This window comes from Pelobates fuscus, chromosome 4, assembly GCF_036172605.1.
Source record: "Pelobates fuscus isolate aPelFus1 chromosome 4, aPelFus1.pri, whole genome shotgun sequence".
Taxonomy (NCBI): domain Eukaryota; kingdom Metazoa; phylum Chordata; class Amphibia; order Anura; family Pelobatidae; genus Pelobates; species Pelobates fuscus.
In genome coordinates, this window is record NC_086320.1 from 341,085,921 (window position 1) to 341,111,573 (window position 25,653).

General features: G+C 35.6%; 1 protein-coding gene across 2 annotated transcripts in view; it reads left to right on the top strand.

Annotated features, from left to right (window-relative positions):
• Positions 1–25,653, top strand: part of ZNF804B (zinc finger protein 804B) — a 350,065-nt gene that overhangs the window by 226,004 nt on the left and 98,408 nt on the right. The window contains exon 1 of one of the 2 annotated variants that reach the window (XM_063452469.1): positions 7,759–7,854. The exons of the other annotated variant lie outside the window; for it this stretch is intronic. Coding sequence (XP_063308539.1) covers positions 7,846–7,854 — 9 coding nt within the window. The 5' untranslated portion in view covers positions 7,759–7,845. Of the gene's footprint in view, positions 1–7,758; positions 7,855–25,653 lie in introns of those variants that run through there. 2 annotated transcript variants of the gene reach the window in all.

Consider the following 25,653-nt stretch of genomic DNA (forward strand, 5'->3'; position numbering starts at 1 on the left):
ATTTTGTTTAACTTTTTTTTGTTTTCAGGAATCACATTTAAACAATGCATGTTCAGTTTTTGTTTACTATTGGAAAATCATGACTGTATTGACAGACAGACAAACAAACAGACTGACAAATATTTAAATACCTAGGCCAAATCCGTTAACTATTACATATTATTCTTTATCTGTCATTTAGTTTGTTTGTCTGAAATATATCAGAAACATCTGGGTGCAGAATATGAGATTGTTTAATATGTTCATTTTGTACAATATCAGAAAGTTTGACATTGTAAATGACCACATTTAAAGATAGCATTTTCTTTCAGCAAAAAACCACACCATGGTCTTTAATGTACAATATAAGAAAATGAATAATTTCTGTCCAGAGAAAATCATATGTTAGCGTACAAAAGTGGCATCTGATCCAAAATAACAGAATATGAAAGAAAATGTGTTTGACATTTCAGAACGCTAGGGATGAGAAGGTTATTTCTAATGGGAAAAAGATCACTTTAAGCTTGTGCAATAAACAGCAAGAAACACGAGTAGTCAACCCCTTTTAACCTGGACTAAAATAAGCTCTTTATTGTTTCCATGTTTATAAAGTGCAATTCTTACAAATCTATTACTTATAAGAGAAAAATTATAGTAACATTTAATACCATGTACTTCATTCATGTACATTACTAGTCTGGGAATTACTGCATATTTTAGGTTTCAAAAGGGTATCGGTGTGTACTTGTATGTGTATTCACTCTAGGTATAAGCGTCTTCAGATGAGCAATGTGTGCCCGATATGAGACGTAATGATAAGTTTCAGGATTAATTCAACTAGTGTTACAAAGGAAAGTGTCCAGTATAATTATGTTTTCATATTAGTGACTAGACATAGAGAATGTTTTATCCCATTAACCAAGCCCATGACAAATTAGTTTTAAAGCGAAGACAGTTTGGGATTACAATTTAACTCAACTGCAGGATCTATGAAAATAAGGAACTAGGACGTAGGAACTGAATTATAATTGAGAATTATAAACCTAGTAATGGTGGATGTTACACGAAGGGGTTTGTTCGTAAAGCTTAAATTATAATGAATTTAAATTAAGAAATTTAGGTCGAAACAGTTTACGAAGAAAAAAGTCTCTAGCAGGTTGCCTATTTTAGCCTCAATTTTAAAATTCTGATTTTAGTTTCCTACAATTGAGTATTTAGTAAATAAAGACTATTCCCTACAAACAATGCTTATCTGTGCATTTACCGCCAATATATTCTGCTCTTTTGTACATAACCACCCTTACACAGCAATTTCTGCCCCGTGAGTTGGTGCTTTTACCATGTTTGCAACTGGTCAACCCCTAAGATAGATTTTATCTTTGTAGTATGCTGCTGTAATGGGACTACAACATTGTTGCTTTTCTTGTTGTGTTGTGTATGAGTGACCAAGCAATTTATTGTAAGAGTTATCAACTCATTTCATGACAGTATCTCTCTAAATATAAAGCACGTTCTTGACCTACAGCGATTAAATGAGTTATATTGTTTACAAGGAAGAACAAGAGAGAATAAAAAAGAAAGGCAGAAAACAGCAAATGTTTAATCTACAAACCACCATTTTCAAAACTACAGCTTTCTTGGTCTGTAGTATTTTACTAAACAACAGTTGTGGCAAATTGTAAACCAATTGCAGAATTTGGCTAAATTAATAGAGTTATTAAAAAAAAATACCCAACTCTGCATTGGAGGATATATTTTTACAGTTCTGCTTTGTTAGTGTAAATTTTTACACTTTTTAAATATTTTTTATTGAGACTTGTATTATTGTTTAGACTGATTTAGTTATTATTAGATTTGGGCAGTGTAAATAAAATTGGCTTGTCTGAATCGAATTTGCTAAAAAAAAATGTAGTTCGGGTGGTAGGGATATGTCTACTAAACAGTGAGAAGCAAATGGCTACTTGCTGTCATAAGAAAAGACTTGCCACAGTATTATTGCTGCCCAGTCACTTATCTAATAAAGGGGCAACTGGCACATATTCCACATGCCTCCATGGTGCGACACCTATTATAAATAATAAAATTAACTGGAAGAGGACATAGAGTCCCCTGAACCCCGACCCTTGCCCCATAGATGGGAGCTATTAAACGAAACCAAACAGATCTATTAGAAAAAATAATCCATCTTCACCCTGTGAGGCCTCCATGCAGACTGAGCTTGCAGGGTGGAGAATGCCTATTAAGCTTTCCCACTCTGTTCAATTTGACTTGGAGCACTCTGATTGGTTGGCTTAGGCGGAGTGCTCTGACGAGTAAATCTTGAGAGTGACAGTTAACAGAGTGTCTCTCCAGCGATCTGCTTATTTATGCTTCCCTGGAACTCCCAGGTTTCTCAAGAGTACTTATCTCCAGGCTGAATGTCTTTGGAACGTACTTTGGAATCATATCTTCGCTTGTTATTTTCAATAATCTTGTCAGTAGCTTTCAAAATGTTTTGGGCAATTGCCCTTTATCAAGGACATTAGCATTGATAAAGGGCAATTGCACAAAAAGTTTGAAACTTATAATTTGTCCTTCCTATAAATATGGTAGCACCCGAGTGTGCACTTTATATACCAGTTGCGCATTACTCCATTTTTTCATTGCTTTGTACTAATTTGGTCCCTTTAATTATGGCAATCCCGCAAGGTACCACATTAGGGAGTTATCTACTAAATCAGAATGACGTTCCCAAACAAAAATAATTGGCGAAAATGGATTTAACCTGCTCAAATTATTCTAAATTTAATGGAGAACATTTTATATAAGCACAATACCAGGATGCACTACTATCTGGGATAAATGTATAAATGGTTTTATCAGCAAATTCGGCTATAACCTGTAAAATAAGCAGCACTAAAAATTATCAGATGTACTTTTCACTGACTATCCTATGCTAAAAGTCTGGTTTAAGTGAACATTATAGATAGATTTAAATAGTCTTGTGTGTATTGGTTTTCTACAATTGAGTATTCTAGATCAGATCTATACTTATATTCATGATAATATTATTACCACTGTCTAATTTTCCTATATATGCATTTAATGTATATAAAATGGAAAAATCTGAACATCTGAAAATTTGTAAATGGTTTTAATGTAAAAAACAAAACTATTTTCAACAAAATATTTGCTTGTTTCATAAGAGCCTTACATCTTTATAGACTCACATTTTTTTTTTTTTAACAACGGCGAGCCAGACATTGGAATAACAATGTACACAGCATGTTTTGCCATTTTAAATTTATTTTACCACTTGGCAATGTTCACAATTCAGTGTTATTCAGAATGCATGCAAATTTTTCATACACATCTTGTGCCAGTCCCTAAAGATCCTTGGTGTCATTTCATATTTGTCAAAAGCCATGAATTAGATCCCTGTAGTAGTTTCAGCCATTTAAATCAGTCCCTCGTGCCCTGTTTTCATAAGTTTGTGCCTAAAAAATATAGGACATATTACAAAGAAGGAGAATTATTTTCAGAAGTGCTATAACAAACATATCGTACATTATTTCCAACTATTGACAAAATTTATGCTGAAGAGTTAATTTTGCTGTGTTTTCCATTTTTTTAACTCTTTGTCAATGTTTAAGTTAATAAAATATAATATTTATATAGATATAAATATACATTATACTTTTTTTTTAAACACAGTTTATATGTACAAATTTAAAAAATTATATTGTCTCAAAAAATTTACATATTTTAGATATGTTTTCTGTATATATTCTTTCAATTCTTTCTTATTTTTCTTTATTTGCTTGATTGGCATTTGCAATATAAGCAGAACTGAATGGGTTAATGATCCCAGTAGTAATGTTTCTTTCATGAAGGTAGTCTAATATGCAGTAGGTGCAAGGGATTATTCATTAATTAACTTGCAGGTGTGAATGTTGGGGAGGGATTAATTTAGCCAATTTCCAAGTTGTTCAGTGAACGAATTCATCACTCAATAAGCCCTTTGCATTCATTAATTCATTCACAGATGGCTAGCCCACTACCAACTAAAATCATTCCCATTGCCTGACAGAAGCAGATAATAGTGTGAGATGTTCAATGTGTTGAACTGCTATTCACAGCATTCCCATAGCAGTCTCATTATGTCACATGATTTTGTTGTGTGACATATGATTCCTTGAAATCACATGGCAGATTAGCTCTGTAACATGGTGTCAGGAGAAATTGAGCAAAGACCAACCCAAGTATACATTTAAATGCACTTTCAGCATGAAATACAGGGCATTTTAGAACATATGTGAGTGTATCACCAGCTCTCGATGTATGGGCAGACCTTCTTGATGGCCTTGTTGGTGCACATGAATGTCTAGGTGACAAGCTTCCCAACCACAAGCCGTGCCCCCTCTCTCTTATTATCGCAGTCCTGTCAAATTTGCCAAGATGACTGCTATATGCTAGCTATCTCATATAAACTGGTCAAAATGGACCAAGAAGTGATACTCGTGTCTCTCGGGTAGATTTAGAAATTTGTTTCAGTCAAACTGCAATTTGTCCAAATTTGGGCCGATTGGGTGATTAGCCGAATTCCCAAACTCCAAGTTGAAATGTACCCAAATCAGAAACCAACCAAAATGCAATGGTCAGCCATGTTGTTTTTGAATTGTGATTCTGGATTATGCCTATGGTCTCAAAACAAGAGATGAATGATGGGAAAAAAAGATGATTGATGGCTAGTGGACAATCATTAATGTTGGTTAGTTCACAGATCAAGTAAAAAGTGAGGTAAAAAAAATCTATATTCATAAGTAACCTGGCAAGCCGTAGTTAGCAGCAGTAACATCTTCTTCTGTCGCTGACAGGGATCCTGAGCCTCCACTATAGTTGGGTGATCGGGACATCTTGTTCTGACACAGTGCCTCCACTTGTGCAACTTCTATTTATGGGGAACCTACCCCACTGAGTAGATGAGTACCCTCCACTTAATAATACCTCAGAGTCGTGAAATAAATATAGACATGGGAATACAGACTGTATTGTGGTTAAAGAGATACACATATAACAGCAGAAATAACAATGCAGTTCCTGGCTAATGTTAAATGATGATAAAGTCCCTGATACCGTCACAAGAGTCTTTAGCAGCAGGAATGCAGGCAACAAAATTCCCTTAATAATGTCAATGACTACATCTGAACAGTTAAACTCATAAGTACCTGCAGGTAAATTATGTGCACAACGTTTGGACCCTTAGGTGTAGGTACTGCTACCCAGATACAGTTATAAGGGAGAATCCTGAAGCAATCTCTGGAGACAGTACATTTGAATGACTTCTGTAACTGAAGACATCTCCAGAGAGATTTAGCATAAAGTAGGACAGCAGCAGAACAGCTCATGCACACTCCTGCAGAAAATTCCAGAATCTGCAGGGAGTTGAACATAAAATTACAGTCTTCTAATTCTCCTAGGAGAGCAGTAGACAGTCTCCAGCTTCTTGTAATAGCAGTGCACAAGCCATCCCCTGTTTTTATTACACTGTTCCAGCAGTAATAGATACTTGAAACAGGTAGGAGCACACTTTCTTTAAGCAAACTCAGAGAACATGGCTTCTCCCCTGTCCTCTTCTTCCTGCCACCCTAGCTCTTCACATGACAGGGGAAAGGGCAAAGTTCAAGATTTCAAAACTTAATGCGAAAAAAAGCAAAATATAGCAGTCTGTTACATCTATATTATAATTATGCTATATAAATATATAATTATAGATCTGTGAGCCAAATGATGGAAAAATGCTCCTATCAGAGTACTGCAAAATATATATTTTTTTGCTCCCTTTTGCTTCATATGATTCTGTCAGGAATGGAGATATACTTACATGTAAACGTAAAAAGTAGCCAGGTTAGTGCCTAAAATAGATAAATGTAATATCTACAGGAAGACAGAGAGTAAACGAGAGACAGGCCAAGCTTTAGGATAAAAGAGACAAACAGCAGCGGTAGTCAAGCCAAGGTCAGGAAAACTAAGAGCAAGAATGGTCAGAAAACAGTAAATAAAACAAATAGTAGTATAAACACTCTCTCAGGTAACAAGAACCACAACAGAACAAGGAAGTAAGGAAACCAGGAAGTATATATTCCCTATACTGGGATGTGATTGGGTACAGAAGGCCATGATGGCACAATTGTGTATACATCACCAAACAGCACCACATAGACTGACATTATAAAAGTAGATCAATGGAAGGGTTCAATGTAATATATGACGTCATAATGAGGTGCCAGTCAGCTAGGGATGAAAGGGTGTGCATCAGAACACAGACAAGACATCATTTCAATGATCATATGGCCATGTGAGGGGCAGGTGTCGTGACAGGTCCTGTGACAGATTTGTTTTCCAAATCAGGTTTTTCTTACTGAAAGCGGACTTGACATATGTCAGAAATTTTCTATTTTCAGGAGAAATGTTTAATTCAGCAGAATTTTCTCCACGTGCACTGCTTCCACCAATAAATCCGAAAAGGGTTGGCATTTTGCAGCCCTTCTAGAATCGGGTTTTGGTCAAATGGATCCACTGGGAATATAGGGCTGGCCCTGGAAAGTACTGCTACAAAAATGCTGACCTGGTCATAACATCATTAACCCATGACTAGCATGCTGATAATGCAACATAATAACGCATACTGATACAGATGCGTTATCAGCACTTACCAACAGATAAGAAGACTGAAAACATAAAGATGTATTCATTTTACTTTAAGAAAAGTACATATAGCATTTTATTATTTATTTTCTGTTTGGGAGGTGCTACATGAGCTTATTTTATGATAGCTACAAATGGTAAAAAAATTATGTAAGTTAAATCAAAATCACGGACAGACATTACATCTTGGACCAGTTACTATTAAAATCAGATGGTTTAGGAAATAATTAGACACAGTTCTGCAATTAGCATCCGAGGTTTTGCTTTAAAATAAAGTTATTAGTCCAATAACAATTGTTTTCTGCATGCATAAACCACATAGCCCATAAACCCATTAACCTGTCAACTTGACTGCCTATTCAAAGAATTATAATGAGCCAGAGATACCTGTTGTGTCTTTAAAAAGGTTATCTTCTTTCTGCAATATTCATTACCAGATTACTCCTATAATGTGCTCGTTGAAACCCACCTCTTCATAGTTTAAACTCAACCATGTTAAATATGAGTGGCAAAGAGAGCTAATGACAACTTAGTCAGATATAAGACTCTTGAAGTAAAGACTCTGACAACTTAATGTACAAAACCCAGAGAATAAACTCTAAATATCCCATTAACAACAGTGCAACACTTAGAATGCACTTTTCAATGGATTACAAAAATAGGAACATAGCTATTAATCGACACTGTAAGTAATAATCCTTTGATTACAGTCGCTAAAGGCTACCCTTTAATGGATTTTACTTGTCACTTTTAATTCTCCCTAATCTTTCTTTACATTCATTATGAAGCTTTGTCATCCTGATGGCCCTTCTGTCACTATTCGAAGCGAGCAATCAACATGCGGTGTTCTAACAAAATAAAAAAAAGACCTTGAATAAAAAAACAGAACAACACTTGTAATTTTCCGGGACAATTCAAAATACAGAATAGGCATCGGTGAGCTACTCTGTGGTCTTGTAGCAGCATTATTGAAACCTTATGTGATTATTTTGCATTGCTTGCAGGATACGCTATGCAAAGCTCCAGCCTTAATCGCCTGCATTTTAATCCGACTAGCTGCCTGTAACAAACAGTTGGTGTGGCAGCCTGCAAAAGAGTCTGGCTGTTCTCTGTACAATTCTTCAACCGAGAATTTGCCTTTCTTTATAAAAGCTAAACGCCTGCAGGCCAGTCTGACAAATGATAAAGGTACTAACCATTTATTTCTTATTGGTGCACATTTTAATTTACTGGTTTTTAGTTTGCTATATGTTTTGAGATAGAAATGTTTTTTTGTTTGGTTTTAAACAAGGTTATTAATTTTCAGACCGTAGTACAGATCATGACAAATGACGTTGGATAGATGGAGACTATTTTATAGGAGTTGGCCACCTTTGACAAGGAGAGGTGGAAGAGTAGAATGTAAGGACCACTTATATTTATATGGATAGAAGGTTACTCAGATTGAGTTGATATTACATTTATGCAAATTAACTGTTTGGCTATAAGAAACACACCTTATCATTTTCTTATGTTTTGCACTGTTTGTGGGTTATTGAAAAGCAGAGTAGGTGGAATAGAGAAGAGGAAGAAAAAAGAGTATTTGAAAATATTATATTCTGGTAAATAAGACGAGGTACTATTGCCCATACATGCAGCTAGTACAGTAAGGGCTGTAGGCTGCTGCCTCACAGGGAGATATTAAAACAGGTTATGTATGTAAAGACGTTTGTATGTAATTGCAGTCTTAGTAAATAATCCATTTAATGTAAACATAACAAAAGGGAGTAGAGTATGTTGGGATTATGTGCTGGTTTGCATTGTTCCTCTGAAATCTCCTCTGGGCCATAAGGTAGGCCCTCACTTGAGTTCAAGTAAGGTTACCTTGACATCAAATGAAAGACTTCTGTGTCTCGTAATCATGGCTTGACCAATACTCTGATTGGATAATTTAGTTTAGTACAGTGTTTAATGCACTAACAGTGGGATGACATGTAGTATAGGTTATTTCCAACTCAGGGCAGTATGCTTTATGATTGTGTGGTATATTTGTTTTTCAAATTTCAAATCTTATTTAGGACAAAGAGCTTAGGAATTGTATTTGTAACTGTAATAATTGTATTATCCACAGTGATATTTATTAGTAGCTGATTTTCAATTTTTAATTAGAAATGTATATGCACTTTACAATATTTTTTATATTAATAATAGTTGCATTTTGTTTAGGTGAAAATATTTTGTTGAGTTTCTTCTTCCATGTGTTCCTGGAAAATATATAACAATTACGCTGGGATTTAACTGTGTTAATTAGCAGTTAGAAGGTTGAGCTAAATGTACACTTTCTAGAAACATGGCTTACATGAATAAATCAAAAGCAAAAAGAAACGTTAGCTGCACATTATCCCAAATCCCTATTCACATTTAAATAACATTAGGCTTTTAGTACCACTCCAATGACCATTAAAGTGTAAGCTCACCAGGCTCGTCAAGGCAAAACTCTTAGGCTAGTTGTATACTAACAATTCACCTTGCTGCTTTCAGCTAAAAGGCAACAATTATAATGAGACATTTTAATAATGGTATTTTTCTAAACCCAAGAACAAGTTTATAGTGTAGTATATTCAGTGTCACAAATGTGGAGGATATTGTATATAAACCATCACTCACATTTTATGGAGCCTAAAGTTGGCTCCCACTAGATGTTGTGATGTGGTATAATCTCCGCTCTTGGATATGTAGGTGGTTGTGATTCTCACCATGATAGTATGTGGATAAAAATCAGAATAAAATATAATGCACACTGTGGTTAAAAACCATTGTCCCTCCTCATTTTTAGAGCATATATGTACAGGTGAAGGTGCAGTTGCTAGATATGTAGACCAATTCTGAGGTATGTTGAATACAAATTACGTTCAGACATATAGAAACTATGAATGCACAATTTTTGAGATGTGCAGTAATTAAGGTTGCTCAGTTATGTTTCAATGCCAGAGACACAGAGCACACAGTACTTTTAGATTTACTGTGTTGTGCACAATTTCAAATGTGAGGCAGAAACAATTTCTTGTGCTATAAAAATGTAATTTGTTTTCTCCTTGAGGAAGCAAAGTAATAATACCTGCAAGGGAATTTTTGAACATTCCCTTTTGCAAGTGTTGTATAGAATGTAAATAAAGGTATACAATATAAAAAAAAAATATTTTATCTGTTGTGTTCAGTGACCAAAATAAATTAAGAGTTTAGACAAGAATACCTCTGAAACAGACTTAGACAAAACAAACTTAAATTTTGTTCTTATGATGTATGTAATACATGCTTTTGTGTAAAAGGATATATATATTTTTTTTTTATTGAACTCTAGCGCAGGCATAGACAACCTTCGGCACTCCAGATGTTTTGGACTACACCTCCCATGATGCTTTGCCAGCATTATGGGTGTAAGAGCATTTTGGGGGATGTAGTCCACAACATCTGGGGTGCCAAAGGTTGCCTATCCTTGGTGTAGCGTGTTGGAATTTTGTTTTTTATCTTGCATCTAACTGCAAAAATATATTTATGCATTATACAATTAATAACCCATATTTAATCAAATAATACTTTTTTATACAGTTTATATGCACACAAGCAAGTACATCAGAAAATAAAATAGGTGCTTTCTAGTTACAAATATAGGTCTCACTCACAGGTGAATTATAAATTGGCTTTTCTTTCTATTGTTATATTTTTGTCTATATTAAAGATGCTAAGATTTCTGTACACACTGCATATTGGAATACCACATTTTCCATACTTATGTTTTTCAACTTGATACATATTCGTCTTAATCAATGAGACAGATGCATGCAATAATATATTATATTCCTATGCACAGACGTACATTTATCTTCTAAAGGAAATGTAATACTGACCTTTTTTAAGAGTTAACAGATTTTTCTATAAACCTGAAGTAACAAGCTACTTGGCATCAATAATTTGTCTCATTTTTCATGTTAAAAACCTTCTTGCTTTTATGGAGAAAGATGACCAGGCATTATCGTACGCTTCTTCTACTATGTACACTATAATTTCAAAGTAAAGTGGCAATAGATTATGGTAGTATAATCAAGGCTAGTTTTACTCTTTGGTATTTTTTATTTCTTTAGCTAGTCATTCTGACTGGTTTCCCTGATAAATAATGCATGGTTTATTATTGCTCTATCGTAGCACAGCTATTTGTAAGCTAAAACCATTAAAGCAACAAACCGCAGCTCATGCTGTAATATTATAATTAGCTTCCAAATTTACATTTGTTAATTACAGGAGGTCCATATGGTTCAGAAGCCCAACTGCTCCGAAAGTTTGATTTGAAGGACAAGCTCTTGTCTTGAGACTACACAAGCACAAGACAAACTAATAAGGTGTATGCCTTTTGTACTTTGTCAATTTTGCACTGTTTTCTTATGGTCCTTTCTCCTTTTTCATACCAACGATCAACTGGTGGATATAGCAGAAGGTCAGAAGGTTTGAAATCAGTTATACCGATAAAATAGATCTTAATTCTGATTTTGTTTCTCCAAACAGGCAACATAGCACACTAAATATTGTCTTACAACATGAAATATATACAAGTTAGCTACTATGATAATGTACAACATGCCGAATGAAACAGTGATTTCTTATTTGGTTTTATTGTAAATACCTTTGCTTGTACAAGTGTAAGATCTACTGTACACTCTTGTAACTTGTGACACAGTTAATCGAAAAAGTAAATCAGTTTTTTGTTTTTTTTAAAGATGATAAAATGGACTTGTACTTGGCTTTTGAAAAAAAAAAAAAAAAAAGAAAGAAAGTCAGTAGGGTTGTAAAAGGGTTATAAAGTATAATAACCAGATGGATAGTGAATATACCCAGAACTTCATAAGGAGCTTGTGTAGAAAAAGGTAAATTCCAAAGATAATTGCGGGGAAAATATGAATCTTAAATAAATATTTGTCCTGTTTTTCTAAAACTATATAAGAGGAATTATAGGCCGGTCACAGATAAAACAACTGAGGTTCTGAAAGGAAGAGAAACAAAGACACATAAACTATAGTTATAAAGCTAATAGCCTTAAAATAGGCTGTGTACGTGTTAAAACACCAAACCCTTTAAACCGGCTACATCACAAGCTCTTATTGTAATATTGTCAATTACAATTTAGAAATGTGTAAATTAAAAGGAAAAATAAACATTTGCTACCCAATTTGTCCATTTTCTAAGGGGAACATATTTGGAGGAAAAAACGTGTTTACGAAACTAAACACAGAGTCTAATGTTCCAACCTAATGGTTTCCACCTTGAACTGTTCTTTTCGATGGACATGATCTCCTTCTACTCTTTCTGTTGACAAAACGGTGGCTAGTGAATTATGGTGAAATGATAGCCTAATGCAAACATTACTCTAACATTACTCTAAAATGTAATTGTCGGTGAGTTTTTTTTAAAGACTTCAGATCTGCTTACTTTGTCCCAAATTGGGGCTCATTTTTAATCTTGTTGGTAAATAGTTACCATAAGCAGTTGCTAATAACAACAGCTGTTAGCTTGTAACAGTTACAAATTACCCTCTGGTTTCTAACCTAGTTGCTAACTTTTTGCAGCCCATCGCTAATAATGGCTGCTGCTACAGTTACCAACCACTCACGTATCAGCAGCTTGCTTGATAATATACTTTTGGTTTCAATAGGATATAGAGGGATTCAACCATTGTTAAACTCTTTACTCCAGGCCAGAGACTGGCACTGACTCTTTTGAGTTAGCAGTCTGCAATCACTAGCACCATGGTTGGAAACCAGTTAGAAGCTCATCACTAAGTAGTATTTATTGGTTTCTATAGAAAATAATAAGATCGGCAACTAGATTTCAGAAAAAGCTACTGATAAGTCACAGTTTAATTACACAGTTTATTATATATTCTAAAGATGTTCAGCAATATACGTCAACTAAAATATACAATTTCTATATGGAAAGTCAAAGTGTCCATTTTTTTTTATATTAATCCATCAATATGTTTAGTCATGGTATGACTTTAAAACAACGGATTGCTTAACAGAGAAGCACAAAGTAATATACAACAAAAATCCATGAATTTCCTGCTCTGTATTAGTCATGGTAACATAAAAAAATGTCACTAACAATGCTCATATAGTGGCATCATGGCCTCCTAATATTTCAAAACAGGAAGAAAAACACAAAGCTGGGTGAATTTACAAGCACACCATTATTTCCTTTATTGAGTGCACTAAAATGTATTAATATCAATAAAGTATTTAGTTCTAAGACTGTATAAAAAAGTTTAAATTTAGGGAGTGATATGAAATGGAAAGATAGAAGCAACCAACAATGCAAATCATTGCAGATTAAGAGATAAAGTGTTGCTTGCGGGAAAATACTAGATTTACAATCTAGCTTTAAATAAACTATTTTGTATAGTCATATCAACTAAACTGCACAAGTATTTTTCCTTACATTCAATGTAGACAAACAAAATTACACAAGTACAAGAACTTTATAAAATATTATATGCCCCTATATAAAATATTATTATAATATACTATTTACTAGGTGTTCAGCAAGTTTCTCTACACTGTGAAATCTAATGGGTGCGGGGGGCAAGGGTGTATACATTTTAGACACATTGGGCATATAGGGAAGATTTAGAAGAGTGTTCTGTTTTAGAAGTGGTCTAAATGACTAAACATAGAACAACCACCGTGGGAACTGCTGGAATCCATAGGCATATTCCGTTGGTGTCTCCTGCCCTTTTACTTTTTTGCGCTTCTTGTTAGAACAGAAGACTTTGATAAATCTCCCCTAATTGCACAAGAGGAATTGCAAAGTCTGCCTGTTAGCTTACAATGTAACATTTGCAGTTCTTTCTCCAAATAATGGCAATTCTAAGTTAAAATAATAAAAAAAACAGTGTACACAAGAAATTACATACATTTTTATTTATTTATTTAGTTATTTATTATTGGCATTTATAATGCGCTAACATATTCTGCAGTGCAGTATGATTGGGAAAAAGACAGTACGATATAAACAGACCAGTACAAAACGTAGAGAGGGTACTGCCCATGAGCGGGGATTTAGCCCATGAAGATATTTTATACAGAGTACTTTGCTAGATAGCCAGTGAGCTAACAATCTAAAGGTGATCTTTAATGCATTCATGATCTTTTTGTCTTATTTTTTTCTTTTGTGATTTAAGCCACCACAAAACAGAATATCAACAAAGAATATCAGAATATGAGTTTGCATGTTTTGCAAAATAAAATATCATTAAAAAATAAGGAGAAACCCCTCCCAAAAAAAGGGATATAAGAAAAATAAGGTACCCACTGCTTAACATATGTATATGGTCAATCTTGCATCTCATGACATCATAATTACGTCATTTTTAAATGTCATCATGTTGATGCGTAACAGTTCTTTATCTAAACCATTATTTGTTTTTCTTTTTTACTCATTAAATGAATGTCTGCTGTACAACTTTCTGTGCCGGCACAATGGTTAATTGGAACCTTTATAGCCTATATGCTACCATTACTGAATCACTTTCAGCAATGTCCACTGACATTAATAACAAATGGCAACTAGGTGTCAATTCGGTTTATTTAATTCTCACAATGAAAAGCCATCAAAAATGAATTAGATCTGTTGTGGATATTTGTATGTAATGGGCACTGGGCACCTTGATGTAAAATGGCAGCTTTGGTAACCTGAGTGCTTTTTGTCATCCAGAAATTCCTGGATGAGGTTCACAATGTCTACCCATCACAAACTATACATGTATGTCTGAAGACATCTTAATCTTATGTATCAGAAAGATAAATTATTCTTTAACAAAGAAATACATTATGTATATACTATGACAAGAATGTTTTTAGAAAAACGTGTTAGAAAAACGTTAGAAAAACGTTTGGACAGATCCATCTCTGTGAATAGAATCTAAAGTAGAAAAAATTAAATACATAGAACTTCTGAATTTGTAATGTAACAATCAATTCAATAACACTTTTAGACAAAGCTCTGCAAATGTATGAGATTAAAAAAACATATGGATGTATCTGTATAAAACTGAACACTTTTTAAAGCAAACACATCTTAGAAGTTAGAACATCAGTATGATCATGCCCCGTTAAAAACAAAAAAATTACATCAAAACTCAGATTACATCTCATGTTGGGTAACCTTTCAGTGCTCTCACTTTCGGTAGTTGAAGTCCTTGAAATGTGCGCAGCGTTTTAATGTTTATTTTAGATATGTGCTTTTAAGTTTAACTTTATTCAGTACTTGATAAAAAAAAGGCAAAAGTCTGATTTTACATTTTGTAAAGCAATGCAAGATAAAATGTACCTTGTGCAGGAAAAAAAAGAAAAGTACATTGGTATGGATCAGCTGATGATTATGTATTAACATTTTGGAAGCTGGAGGATTAATCATTGCATTAAAAGACAGTTTTAAGTATATAGAAGTAGTGTGGAATAGTAGTTATGGTGCAGAAAAGTCAAACTCCTCTATTTTCGTCAAACCATTTGGGGACCAATTGAAAAAAAAGGCCCTTCCTAGAACATCTGCATTATCAATATAAATTGTGTTCAAGCTGGATTGCAATGATAATTACAGGGCATGGTGCCCCATTGACTTTGCTAGATATCTTCAAAGTTTAAGCACATGCAGAGAAAGTACTTTTTAAAATAGTGACCAATTGCTCTTACCATTGCTTCCTATATGACTTTTTAGAATTTAATGACAGTATATGTAAAAAGGAAAAGTTAAACACTCCATTAACATTTAGTGTAAATACCTACATCACATTACAGGGACACTATAGACACCAATACCATATTCAGATTATAGCATGCACATTTACAGTTCCATGTGGTAAGTATTCAATTGATACAATGTTATAGGGACTGACAAGATCATAAATAAGAGTATTAGCAAATTGAAATTTAAGTAAATTGAACTTTAATTACATACAGGAGGCTCCCTCAAGATCTTGCAAGCTATTAACAGAACATGAGATAGGAAATTGTAAATTAAGCAAAATTTGCAATAACAGGAAGTGTGAAGGAAGGTTGTGTAAGTCACATGCAGGGAGGCAGTGGCGTACTAACCGCGGTTGCAGGGGTTGCAGGGGTCGCAGCTGCGACCGGGCCCGTCAACTCAGGGGGCCCGGCCACCCTGCGGACCCCTGCGACCAGGTGCCCGCCATCATCTTTTGCGGCCCCGGCACGCGCGGCAAACCGCCGAGGCCGCATGTTACGGGGTCCATCGGATGGCCCATGCTGCCAGGGCCACCCAATGGATATGGATTGTAAAGGGGCCCGGTCAGCGCTGGGTGCTTTAACAGCGAGACCGGGCCCCCTGTGATGAGATCACACAGAGCTGGGAGGAAGTGACCGCACGTCACTCCTCCCAGCATACATCGAGCCCGCGCGGGAGGAAGAACAGGAAGTCAGAGTGGGAACTCTTACTCCCATCCACATGAGCCACCTCTGGACCCAAGGGAAAGTCACCCTCCTGCACCTAAAAGGTAGGAAACAGGAGGGTGACTTAAATATTTTGTGCGTGCGTGTTTGTACGTATTTGTGTATGTGTCTGTCTGTGTGCCTGTCTGTCTGTCTGTATGTGTGTCTGTCTGTGTGTGCCTGCCTGTATGTATGTGTGCCTGTCTGTATGTATGTCTTTGTGTGTCTGTGTGTCTGTTTGTGTCTGTCTGTATGTGTGCCTGTCTGTGTATGTATGCGTGTGTGTCTGTCTGTATGTATGTGTATGTGTCTGTCTGTGTGTGTGTCTGCCTGTATGTCTGTGTGTGTCTGCCTGTATGTATGTATGTATATGTGTGTGTGTGTGTGTGCTTGTCTGTTTGTATGTATGTATGTGCGTCTTGTGTGTGTGTGTCTGTCTGTCTGTATGTGTGTGTATGTGCGTGTATGTATGTGTCTGTATGTGTGCCTGTCTGTATGTTTGTATGCCTGTCTGTATGTGTGTCTGTATGTATGTGTGTGTCTGTCTGTATGTGTGTGTGTCTGTATGTATGTGTACCTGTATGTTTGTATGTATGTATGTGTCTTTGTATGTATGTGTGTCTGGTATGTGTGTGTGTGTGTGTGTGTGTGTCTGTGTGTCTGTCTGTATGTCTGTGTCTGTCTGTGTGCCTGTATGTGTGTGTGTGTCTGTCTGTCTGTTTGTATGTGTCTGTATGTGTGCCTGTCTGTTTGTATGTATATGTCTGTGTGTGTCTGTGCCTGTCTGTGTCTGTGTCTGTGTCGGTCTGTATGTATGTGTCTGTGTGTGTGTGTGTGTCTGTCTGTATGTGTATATGTGTGCCTGTCTGTTTGTATCTGAGACTGCATGGGGCATGATCTATACACCAAAATTGCTTCATTAAGCTAAAGTTGTATTGGTGACTATGTTGTTCCCTTAAGAACCAGCAGCTTCCTGGTTTTAGCACCTCCTAAATAAATTATTACTCAAGTGGCATGTGAGCACTATAAGCACATTTTGCTGAACAGAATCCCAAAAATGCCCAATCTCCCATTGATTGAATTTAATGAGAGAATTTCTGTTCTATTACGAGAGTCAAGTTTAGCTCTGGTAACAGAATGCAGTACCATCATGGGGTTCCAGTAGGAAACTCTACATTGGGCTAAATTCTAAAAAAAATTAAAAATAAAAATAATCATTTGCATTTGAATTACATGTTTCCCCAAAGACTTCAATAGAAAACTGCTATTCAATTACAAGCAATAAGCTTATCTCATCTAATTGAATGTAGCCCTTAGGGAGGCATTCTATTTGGCGAGATAAGCTCATCTCTTGAAATTGAATAGCATTTTACCTATAGAAGTCAGTGGACAAACTACAATGCAATTATAAGCAACAAGCTTATCTCATCTAGCTCTTAGTAGGAAGATTAGACACAGTTCTGTAAATACTTAAACATTTGAGAAAATAAAAAGTAATAAAAAAAAGCAAGTAAAGACAAGCTTTTGAGAGTTTTCCTTTCTTCCCAAGTATTGCAAGGATCTCAGAAAACTCTTGAAAGCTTGTCTTTTAAGTATTTTGTTAGTCCAATAAAAAAAGTATCATTGCATAGTGCAATACTCTGGTATTTTGGCATCTTGTCTATTGAACTAATATGGCTAATCCAATCTACATTATATATTATGCAATATTTCCACAAGACATTTATGACCCTCTGTGAGAAGGGTGTCTATTTTCTATCAAACCTGTGTCTTATCTGCACCCATGTAATAATATATAAATATATATATTTGGAAGTCAAGGCCAACTCCCCGGTTTTGCACCCCTCCTTGTCACAGGTGCCTCATTCTAGGGCCCTTGTTAAGCTTGACCTGCAAAGAGTCTCATGACGAAGCATTTCCCAAGTAAGTGGATTAATCTCATAAGAGCAGGTGTTAGGTGTTAGAGTGGGAATTGTATGAATTGGCCATAGCAACACCCTATAATGTATGCATTTTCAGGTGCATGCAAACCCCTTGGCTTCATATATATATATATATATATATATATATATATATATATCTTGCCAAAATAATATATTCAAATGAGACCCCAAGTAATTGTTTAATTATTAATTGTTAACAATACTAAAATTAAAAAAAATTATTTAACATTTTAAAGTTAAAGGACCACTCTAGGCACCCAGACCACTTCAGCTTAATGAAGTGGTCTGGGTGCCAGGTCCTTCTAGGGTTAACCCATTTTTTCATAAACATAGCAGTTTCAGAGAAACTGCTATGTTTGTGAATGGGTTAAGCCTTCCCCTATTTCCTCTAGTGGCTGTCTCATTGACAGCCGCTAGAGGCGCTTGCGTGATTCTCACTGTGATTTTCACAGTGAGAGCACGCAAGCGTCCATAGGAAAGCATTATGATTGCTTTCGTATGTGACCGGCTGAATGCGCGCGCAGCTCGTGCCGCGCGTGCGCATTCAGCCGACGGGGAGGAGAAGAGGAGGATCGGAGGAGGAGAGCTCTCCGCCCACCGATGGAAAAAGGTAAGTTTTAAACACTTTCCCCTTTCCAGAGCCCGGCGGGAGTGGGTCCCTGAGGGTGGGGGCACCCTCAGGGCACTCTAGTGCCAGGAAAACAAGTATGTTTTCCTGGCACTAGAGTGGTCCTTTAACTTTGAGTTTAATAAACATTTTGTATACATTTTTCAATGGAACTGTCCAATTTGATAGAGAAAACTATTTGTTGTTGTACTAGATCCCCACAGGAAATTTTCTTATTACAGGGAGTATTTCAGAAGTAATGCTAACTCTAGTGCACTCTCATCTTACTGCTGGGATCAGAATCTTTATGAACAATCTCCTGATTGTTATCACCAGATGTTGGCTGTGCCATATAATAGACTAGAAAGAAATGGTCACAATTTATGCATAAAAGGTTTTGTTGGGTTAAATAATTGGACATATTTTGCACTGCACATTCAAAGAAGAAAATGTTCATTCTCACAGCAACATAATTGAAGATAATTTAAGACATACTGAGAATGTCTTTTGAACATGCCCCCCGTGTTCTAAAAAATAAACTGAAAGTACAAGGTATGTCTAGCAAAAAGTATGTTTTTTTGTTATTTATATCCTATTTCCAAGACTTCTTGCTCAGCTTTAGTGATTTTTATGTTTCTTTCCTTGTATGTTTGTATATTTTCTTTTGAACTTTTCACAACAGGAAAGAAACCTTTTGGAAGGTAAATGACATAGCTAACATTTGAAGTATGAAGTGTACAAAGGAAACAAAGAACGCCTCTCAGATAATTTGTGTTGTGTTCTATTTTGCCTTTCCCCAGCGGCATCACAGAAAAAAAATAAAAAATTACAGAATGGTCTTTTTGATATCTCAGTCATTAACTTATTCCATCATTCCAAGGAGAATAGCTTTACATAGTCTACTTTAAGGGTGAAAACCTACTCCTAAATAGTTAATGGCTACAAATAACAGACTGTTATTACGCAGTGGCTTGGAATACAATTGTCTGGAATTATTAGTTAGGAACTTTCTCACTAGAGTGATAGTTGAATCTATTGGAAATGAATGGAGCTATACGATTGTCTGGAACAGTCTAACTGTCTAACTGAAGTACATATATTGTGTATTGACGCTGACGAAGGCAGAACCACACACATTTCAGACACGAAGATCAAAATGAGAAGGCATTTATCAACCGTTCAAGAATTATTCAAGAACTGGTTCAAGAATGTATTCATCTTATTGCATAAAGAAAGATTGAGGAAGACACTCTTCTAATGACTTTCTTTTTTTAGGAATAAACATCTTTTAGAAAATATTTAAGACTTATTGTGGCTAATTGCAGCTTTTTATTCAAAGATTTAATTCCAAATTAAATTATGATTACTAACGTTACAGTGTTCTGCCTTCTGTTACTAACCTGTGGTTTGTAAATGTTATTCCGACCATTGGATTTCTCTACTTCAAGTGTGTTACTTGTATAATTGATCATATTTTGTTTTCATATTACTTATTTTTTAGCACAATTGATAAGGCATGCTATCAATGAGCAGCTCTTTGATAGCCATATAATATGCTAATTAAAGGGACACTTCAGACCCTTAAAGAACCATTTATAGTATGTACGAATAGTATGCATTATTTTTCAAGATTTTGCAAAAAGGACAGATTTCAATAGAGACTGGAACTTTTCTAAGTTAGCCTGGTTGCACCCATTGGCTTTCAAGCAGATAACCAGTCCTGTTACTTCGTGGTTGTTTAGCTCAGTTGAGCTAAACTAAAGAGGCAGCAAGTGACTAGAGCACCTGGCTTGCAAAGACTTTTCATTGAGCTGCATTGGGATATCTGTGATTGGACAGTCACAGATAGTCTGGGCGGGGTTAGAAGGGGAGGGCTTGGAAAGGCAGCTAAGAGAACTGCAGCTTTTGCAACTTGTTTTTAGATGTACCTTCATTTTTTTTTCAGTTGAGGTATATCTACTAAACAGTGCATTTTTTATTTTGTGCTATTAATTTGAATTGATTAAATAAGATTTATTTGTATGTAATTAAGGACGTATATTTAAGCTGGTGTGCAGTAGAGTTTATTTATTAATTTGATGGATTGACAGAGATCTCAGACTGGACTCCTATTTCCAGTATATGTGATAACTAGTAAACTATTCTCCTAATAGACAGGAAAATAAGAAAAATATATACTTATGTTCATCACAGGTTTATACATATTTATGGCGTATTTGTATTTGTTGCTATGACTACAACAATACACTTTTTGAAGTGTGCCAAGAATAGATTGTCTGTTTTTAAAGGGATAGTAAAGTCTCTTAGCAGCGTTCTATTACTGCCTATTAACTTATTCCTTACTATTTAGTACTAACCCTGAATTGGAGGCGATTGTGCAAGTTCTGAACCAAAACAAAACATAACATTTGCACAACATTTTAGGTTTTGTTTTGCATAAAATAAAATGTGTTTGTCCCACTGTAATTGAAAGGTTTCTCTTCAAATGTCCCCATACATAATATGTATTGCTGATTAACGGGCTGAGAGGGCTTTCTTTAATATCTTATATGCATACCTAACACAACATTAAGTGTAAATAAAATGTTACAAATGGAAAAGTGGGGAAAATGGAAAACTGCATTTTTCACATTTGTGATTATAATAATTGCAGTGCAACTAAAGCAAATTAACTTATAATAGATATATAGATAATAGATCGATGTTTGAATCCTGATTGTTAAATGCCTCACATGTCTAGCATCCAGATTTATTTTTGGCACTTAACATTAACCCGATACCAACCCATCCCTTAACGCTATGCCAACCCTACCCATATCCATATATGGTGGTAATCAAAATCAGTCAACCCTTATTGAAAATCAGGTTTATTTTACATTTTACAGACTTTTAGCTTTTTGCAATGAGCAGATAAAACAAAAGCAATTGAAATAGCTCAACACAACAATTGTTTTAAGTGATTTCCTTAAAATTCAACTGAAAATGCAACCAAATGCAACCTGAACCTTGTAGTGGGTTTGAGTGGGATTTGAAGTTGGCGGTTGCAGCACACAAACTCAAGAATATTACTGAACTGGAGGCCATTGCTCATGAGTAATGGGCTAAGATTCCTCAGGAAGGCTACCAGAAGCGGGTGTCTGGCTATGCATCTCGTTTTAAGCAGTTCATAATAGCAAAAGGGTGCTCTACTAAGTACTAAAAATGCTTGCCATAAAAGGGTTGAATAATTTTGAGACTGGATAAGTCATCGTGTGGTGCAACATATGACGTCATTGTTATGCAGAAAAATTGGAAGAAAGGTCCAGGCACAATCAAATACTTAGTAGAAAAAAATTGAAGAAAAGTCGTCATTGTAATGCAGACGAGAGAGAGAGAGCGAGAGAGAGAGAGAGAGAGAGACGCAGTGGTGACCACAAACTGGTATTTGGTATGAAATTCAATTTTTATTTCTATTCTCATTAGTTTGTTTTTTCTTATTGGATACTGTCCCCTGCACAAATGTCACGTGTATACATAGAGTCACAATTGACATATTTTTAGCACATGATGATGATGATGATTTTGCACTAATTGCTTCAGTAAAAGTTTTATTTATTCTCTGTCTATGTATTTTTCACTTGTAACTATATGTTTTAGCTTGAAAAATAGCTTGAAAAATACCCTCTTAGGTCAAAACATTGCTGGACACTTGGTTCCAATAAAATTGCCTTTATTTAACCTTGGACTGGCTGGATCCTTTTTACTGTGATTATAAAAGGATACTAAAGGCACCAAAATCTTTCAGCTTAAAGGGGCACTATAGTCACCTGAACAACTTCAGCTTAATGAGGTTGTTCAGGTGAGAACTATAGCTCCCTGCAGCCTTTCTCATGTAAACACTGTATTTTCTGAGAAAATACAGTGTTTACATTGAAAGCTAGGAACACCTCCAGTTGCAGTCACTCAGAGTGAACCAGAGGGCCTTCGGAGTTGATGGAGGCATAATATGCCTCCATCCACTCAGATCTGCTGTCAGCAGATCACAGGGCAGCACTGTGCACAGCATCATGTGATTCAGTATCTCCTCCCTCTGCATGCAGACACTGAACTTTCCTCATAGAGATTCATTGATTCAATTCATCTCTATGAGGAGATGCTGATTGGCCAGGGCTGTGTTGAATCATGCTGGCTCTGCCCCTGATCTGCCTCTTTGTCAATCTCAGCCAATCCTATGGGGAAGCACTATGATTGGATCAGGCTACCACATGTCAACAGACTGCTTGTTTTTCTGAGTCTAACAGCATGCAGAGTTACAGCTTCTGGCTTGAATACAGTAAGATGTTTACTATATTTATGAAGGCATGAGGGGCCCAGGGGTGCTAGATGGTGCTAACACTATAGGGTCAGGAATACATGTTTGTGTTCCTGACCCTATAGTGATCCTTTAATGAAGCAGCTTTGGTCATCATGCCCCATGATGGTCAGATCATGCCCCATGCAGTCTCTCTGCTCAATTTTCTGCCATTTAGGATTTAAATAACTTTGTTTATGCAGCCCTAACCACACCTCCCAGCATGTGATGTAAACAACCTTCTTAAACACTAGTGTTTAAACTTGTATTTCACAATTTGTCTTTATTTCACAAATCTGCTCTGTTAATAGCCTTTTAGACCTTGCAGGAACATCCGTATGTAATTAAAGTTTTTACAGAGCAGAGAATATAAACGTCTAAAGTAAGTTAACATCTTATTTAAAATGAAACATTTTTTCGTGCATGATGTGTGTGAGTCACATGCAAGGAGGTGTGGCAAGGACTGCATGGACAGAAACAAAGGGATTTAACTACTAAATGGAAGAGAGTTGAGCAGTGAGACTGCAGGGGCATGATCTACACACCAAAACTGCTTAATTAAGCTGAAGTTGTTCCGATACCTATAGCATCTCTTTAAAAGAAAATCTATTTTTTTAAAACATTTTATTAAGATATACCCCCAAGGAAAACATGCATGTATTTTTATCTGCATGCTTTATTTGGGGGCATATGAAAAACAGTTTGCAAAACTTGCAGACCTAATGTCTGCAGCTTTTGTAAACCCTCCTCTATTTCTCCAACGCAGACTTTCAGTACTCCAATCAGAGGTTTCTCATTGAGAAGGAGGATGCACATGCACAGGTATCTTATGTTTCACAGTGAACTGTAATTCAGCTAATTGAGAAGGGAGGAAGGCAGGTGTACACTATCCCTGTATGCCTACTGCTTCTGTTGACAGCTAGGGAGGTGTTTTTGCCCCCAGTTATAAAAGTGTAATAATCTATTACAATCTACACTTTTATAAACTGTAACAAAGACAACAGACTCCAGAAACACTTCACCAATCTGAAGTGCTTTGTGTGTGGAGTGTCTACATTGTATCCCATGTAAAACATTTTATTATAAACATGTAGTTTGAGATATGGTGTTCTTAGGGGTATTGTTGGGGCACTAGGCAACTATTTAGGCAGGATAATGAGTAACAATTGTTCAAAATGCTGTGGACTGCAAATCCTACCAATTGTAGCCAAGTGAAGCTTGTTTGATAGTGATTGGGGTTAAATGTCACAGCATATTTAGTGTCCATGCAATATAAAAGTGAAAGGTCAACCCATAGCATTGGACAGGAATGAAGGAAATCCGGTGGGGGGAGCTTTGCATAGTAATCTAAGCCACAATTAAGGAGCGTGTATTGACCATGCAGTTTTTTTCATCCAAAAATATATGTAATTATATCAGTAGAATAGGATAACCAATTATTCTAACAAATGTTTTGTTTTACTTATCTTTCTTAAACAGCGATACCAACATGACTGGGGGGATCTTACAGCGCTCATCCTCACACTAGATTTTTGAGGGGCTTAGTCCCCCCATTTCTCTATTTTTTGTACATATGATAAATCGTGTTCTAAACCTCATGGACCTCATAACTTTTGTGTGGGCTCATGACACCCTATGACTAAAGTGTGTGCTACCACTGTACTCCACACTCTAGGGATTAATGCAATTTGAAACAGTAATATGCAATTATGGTGCACTCTATCAAATGTAGAAACATTCCAGTGACACTATTATAAAGTGTTAGCCAGTAGTAAACTAGCAGCTGGGAAGGTGTGACAAAGGTGTTTTATAGAAGTGCTGTTTTTTCTTGAAATGTACACTTTTTTTTTAAATAAGGCTGTGCCTACGGGACAGACAATGTAATCCTAAACGGCTTGAGCAAGCTGATTTTCTTTAAGTGCTTAGAGCGTTTCTTGAAAAATAAGCAATTTGTATATTCAAAAGTACAAATTCCATAGGCATATTGCTTTAAAAATATTTGAAAATATTTTTAAATAATGTAGACGGTTGGAAAAAGACTAAGACGATAAAACTTTTTTTTCGTTTCTTATTGATATACATACATAACTACAGTTATTCCGACAAATACCAATGCCTGTATTTTTATTTCATGTACCGTAATCTAATGTATACATGGTATAGAATACCCCAATAACGGACAAACACTAGTCACAGAATCCACTGAACTCTGTAGCAATATTTTTAACGGTTGTAGGGTAATTAGGGCATAACACAGCTAGAAAACACAAATAAAGAAAAACCCCAGGGGGGAAGGACTTCGAAATAAATTACCCTGAAGTACAATTATTCGAAAAGGAGGGTAACAAGGTAAAAATAAAATAAAAAATTGCTTTATTCATTCTTTATTATTAGACAGTATTAAAAAGAAAAAAAAAGAGAAAAATTATATATTTTTTCTCCATTTCTTTTCTAACCGTATAGAATGTGTATACTGAAGCACATTTTCCTTCATCAATAAATATTTGTAACATAAAAACCTTGCCTTCTAAATTGTGGCTGAAGGACAGACAGTTTTTTTTCTCCTACAGTTATGGAGGTTTGGTTGTGTGACATTCTATTGTAAGACATCCAGTTATCTCACAATGTGGTTAA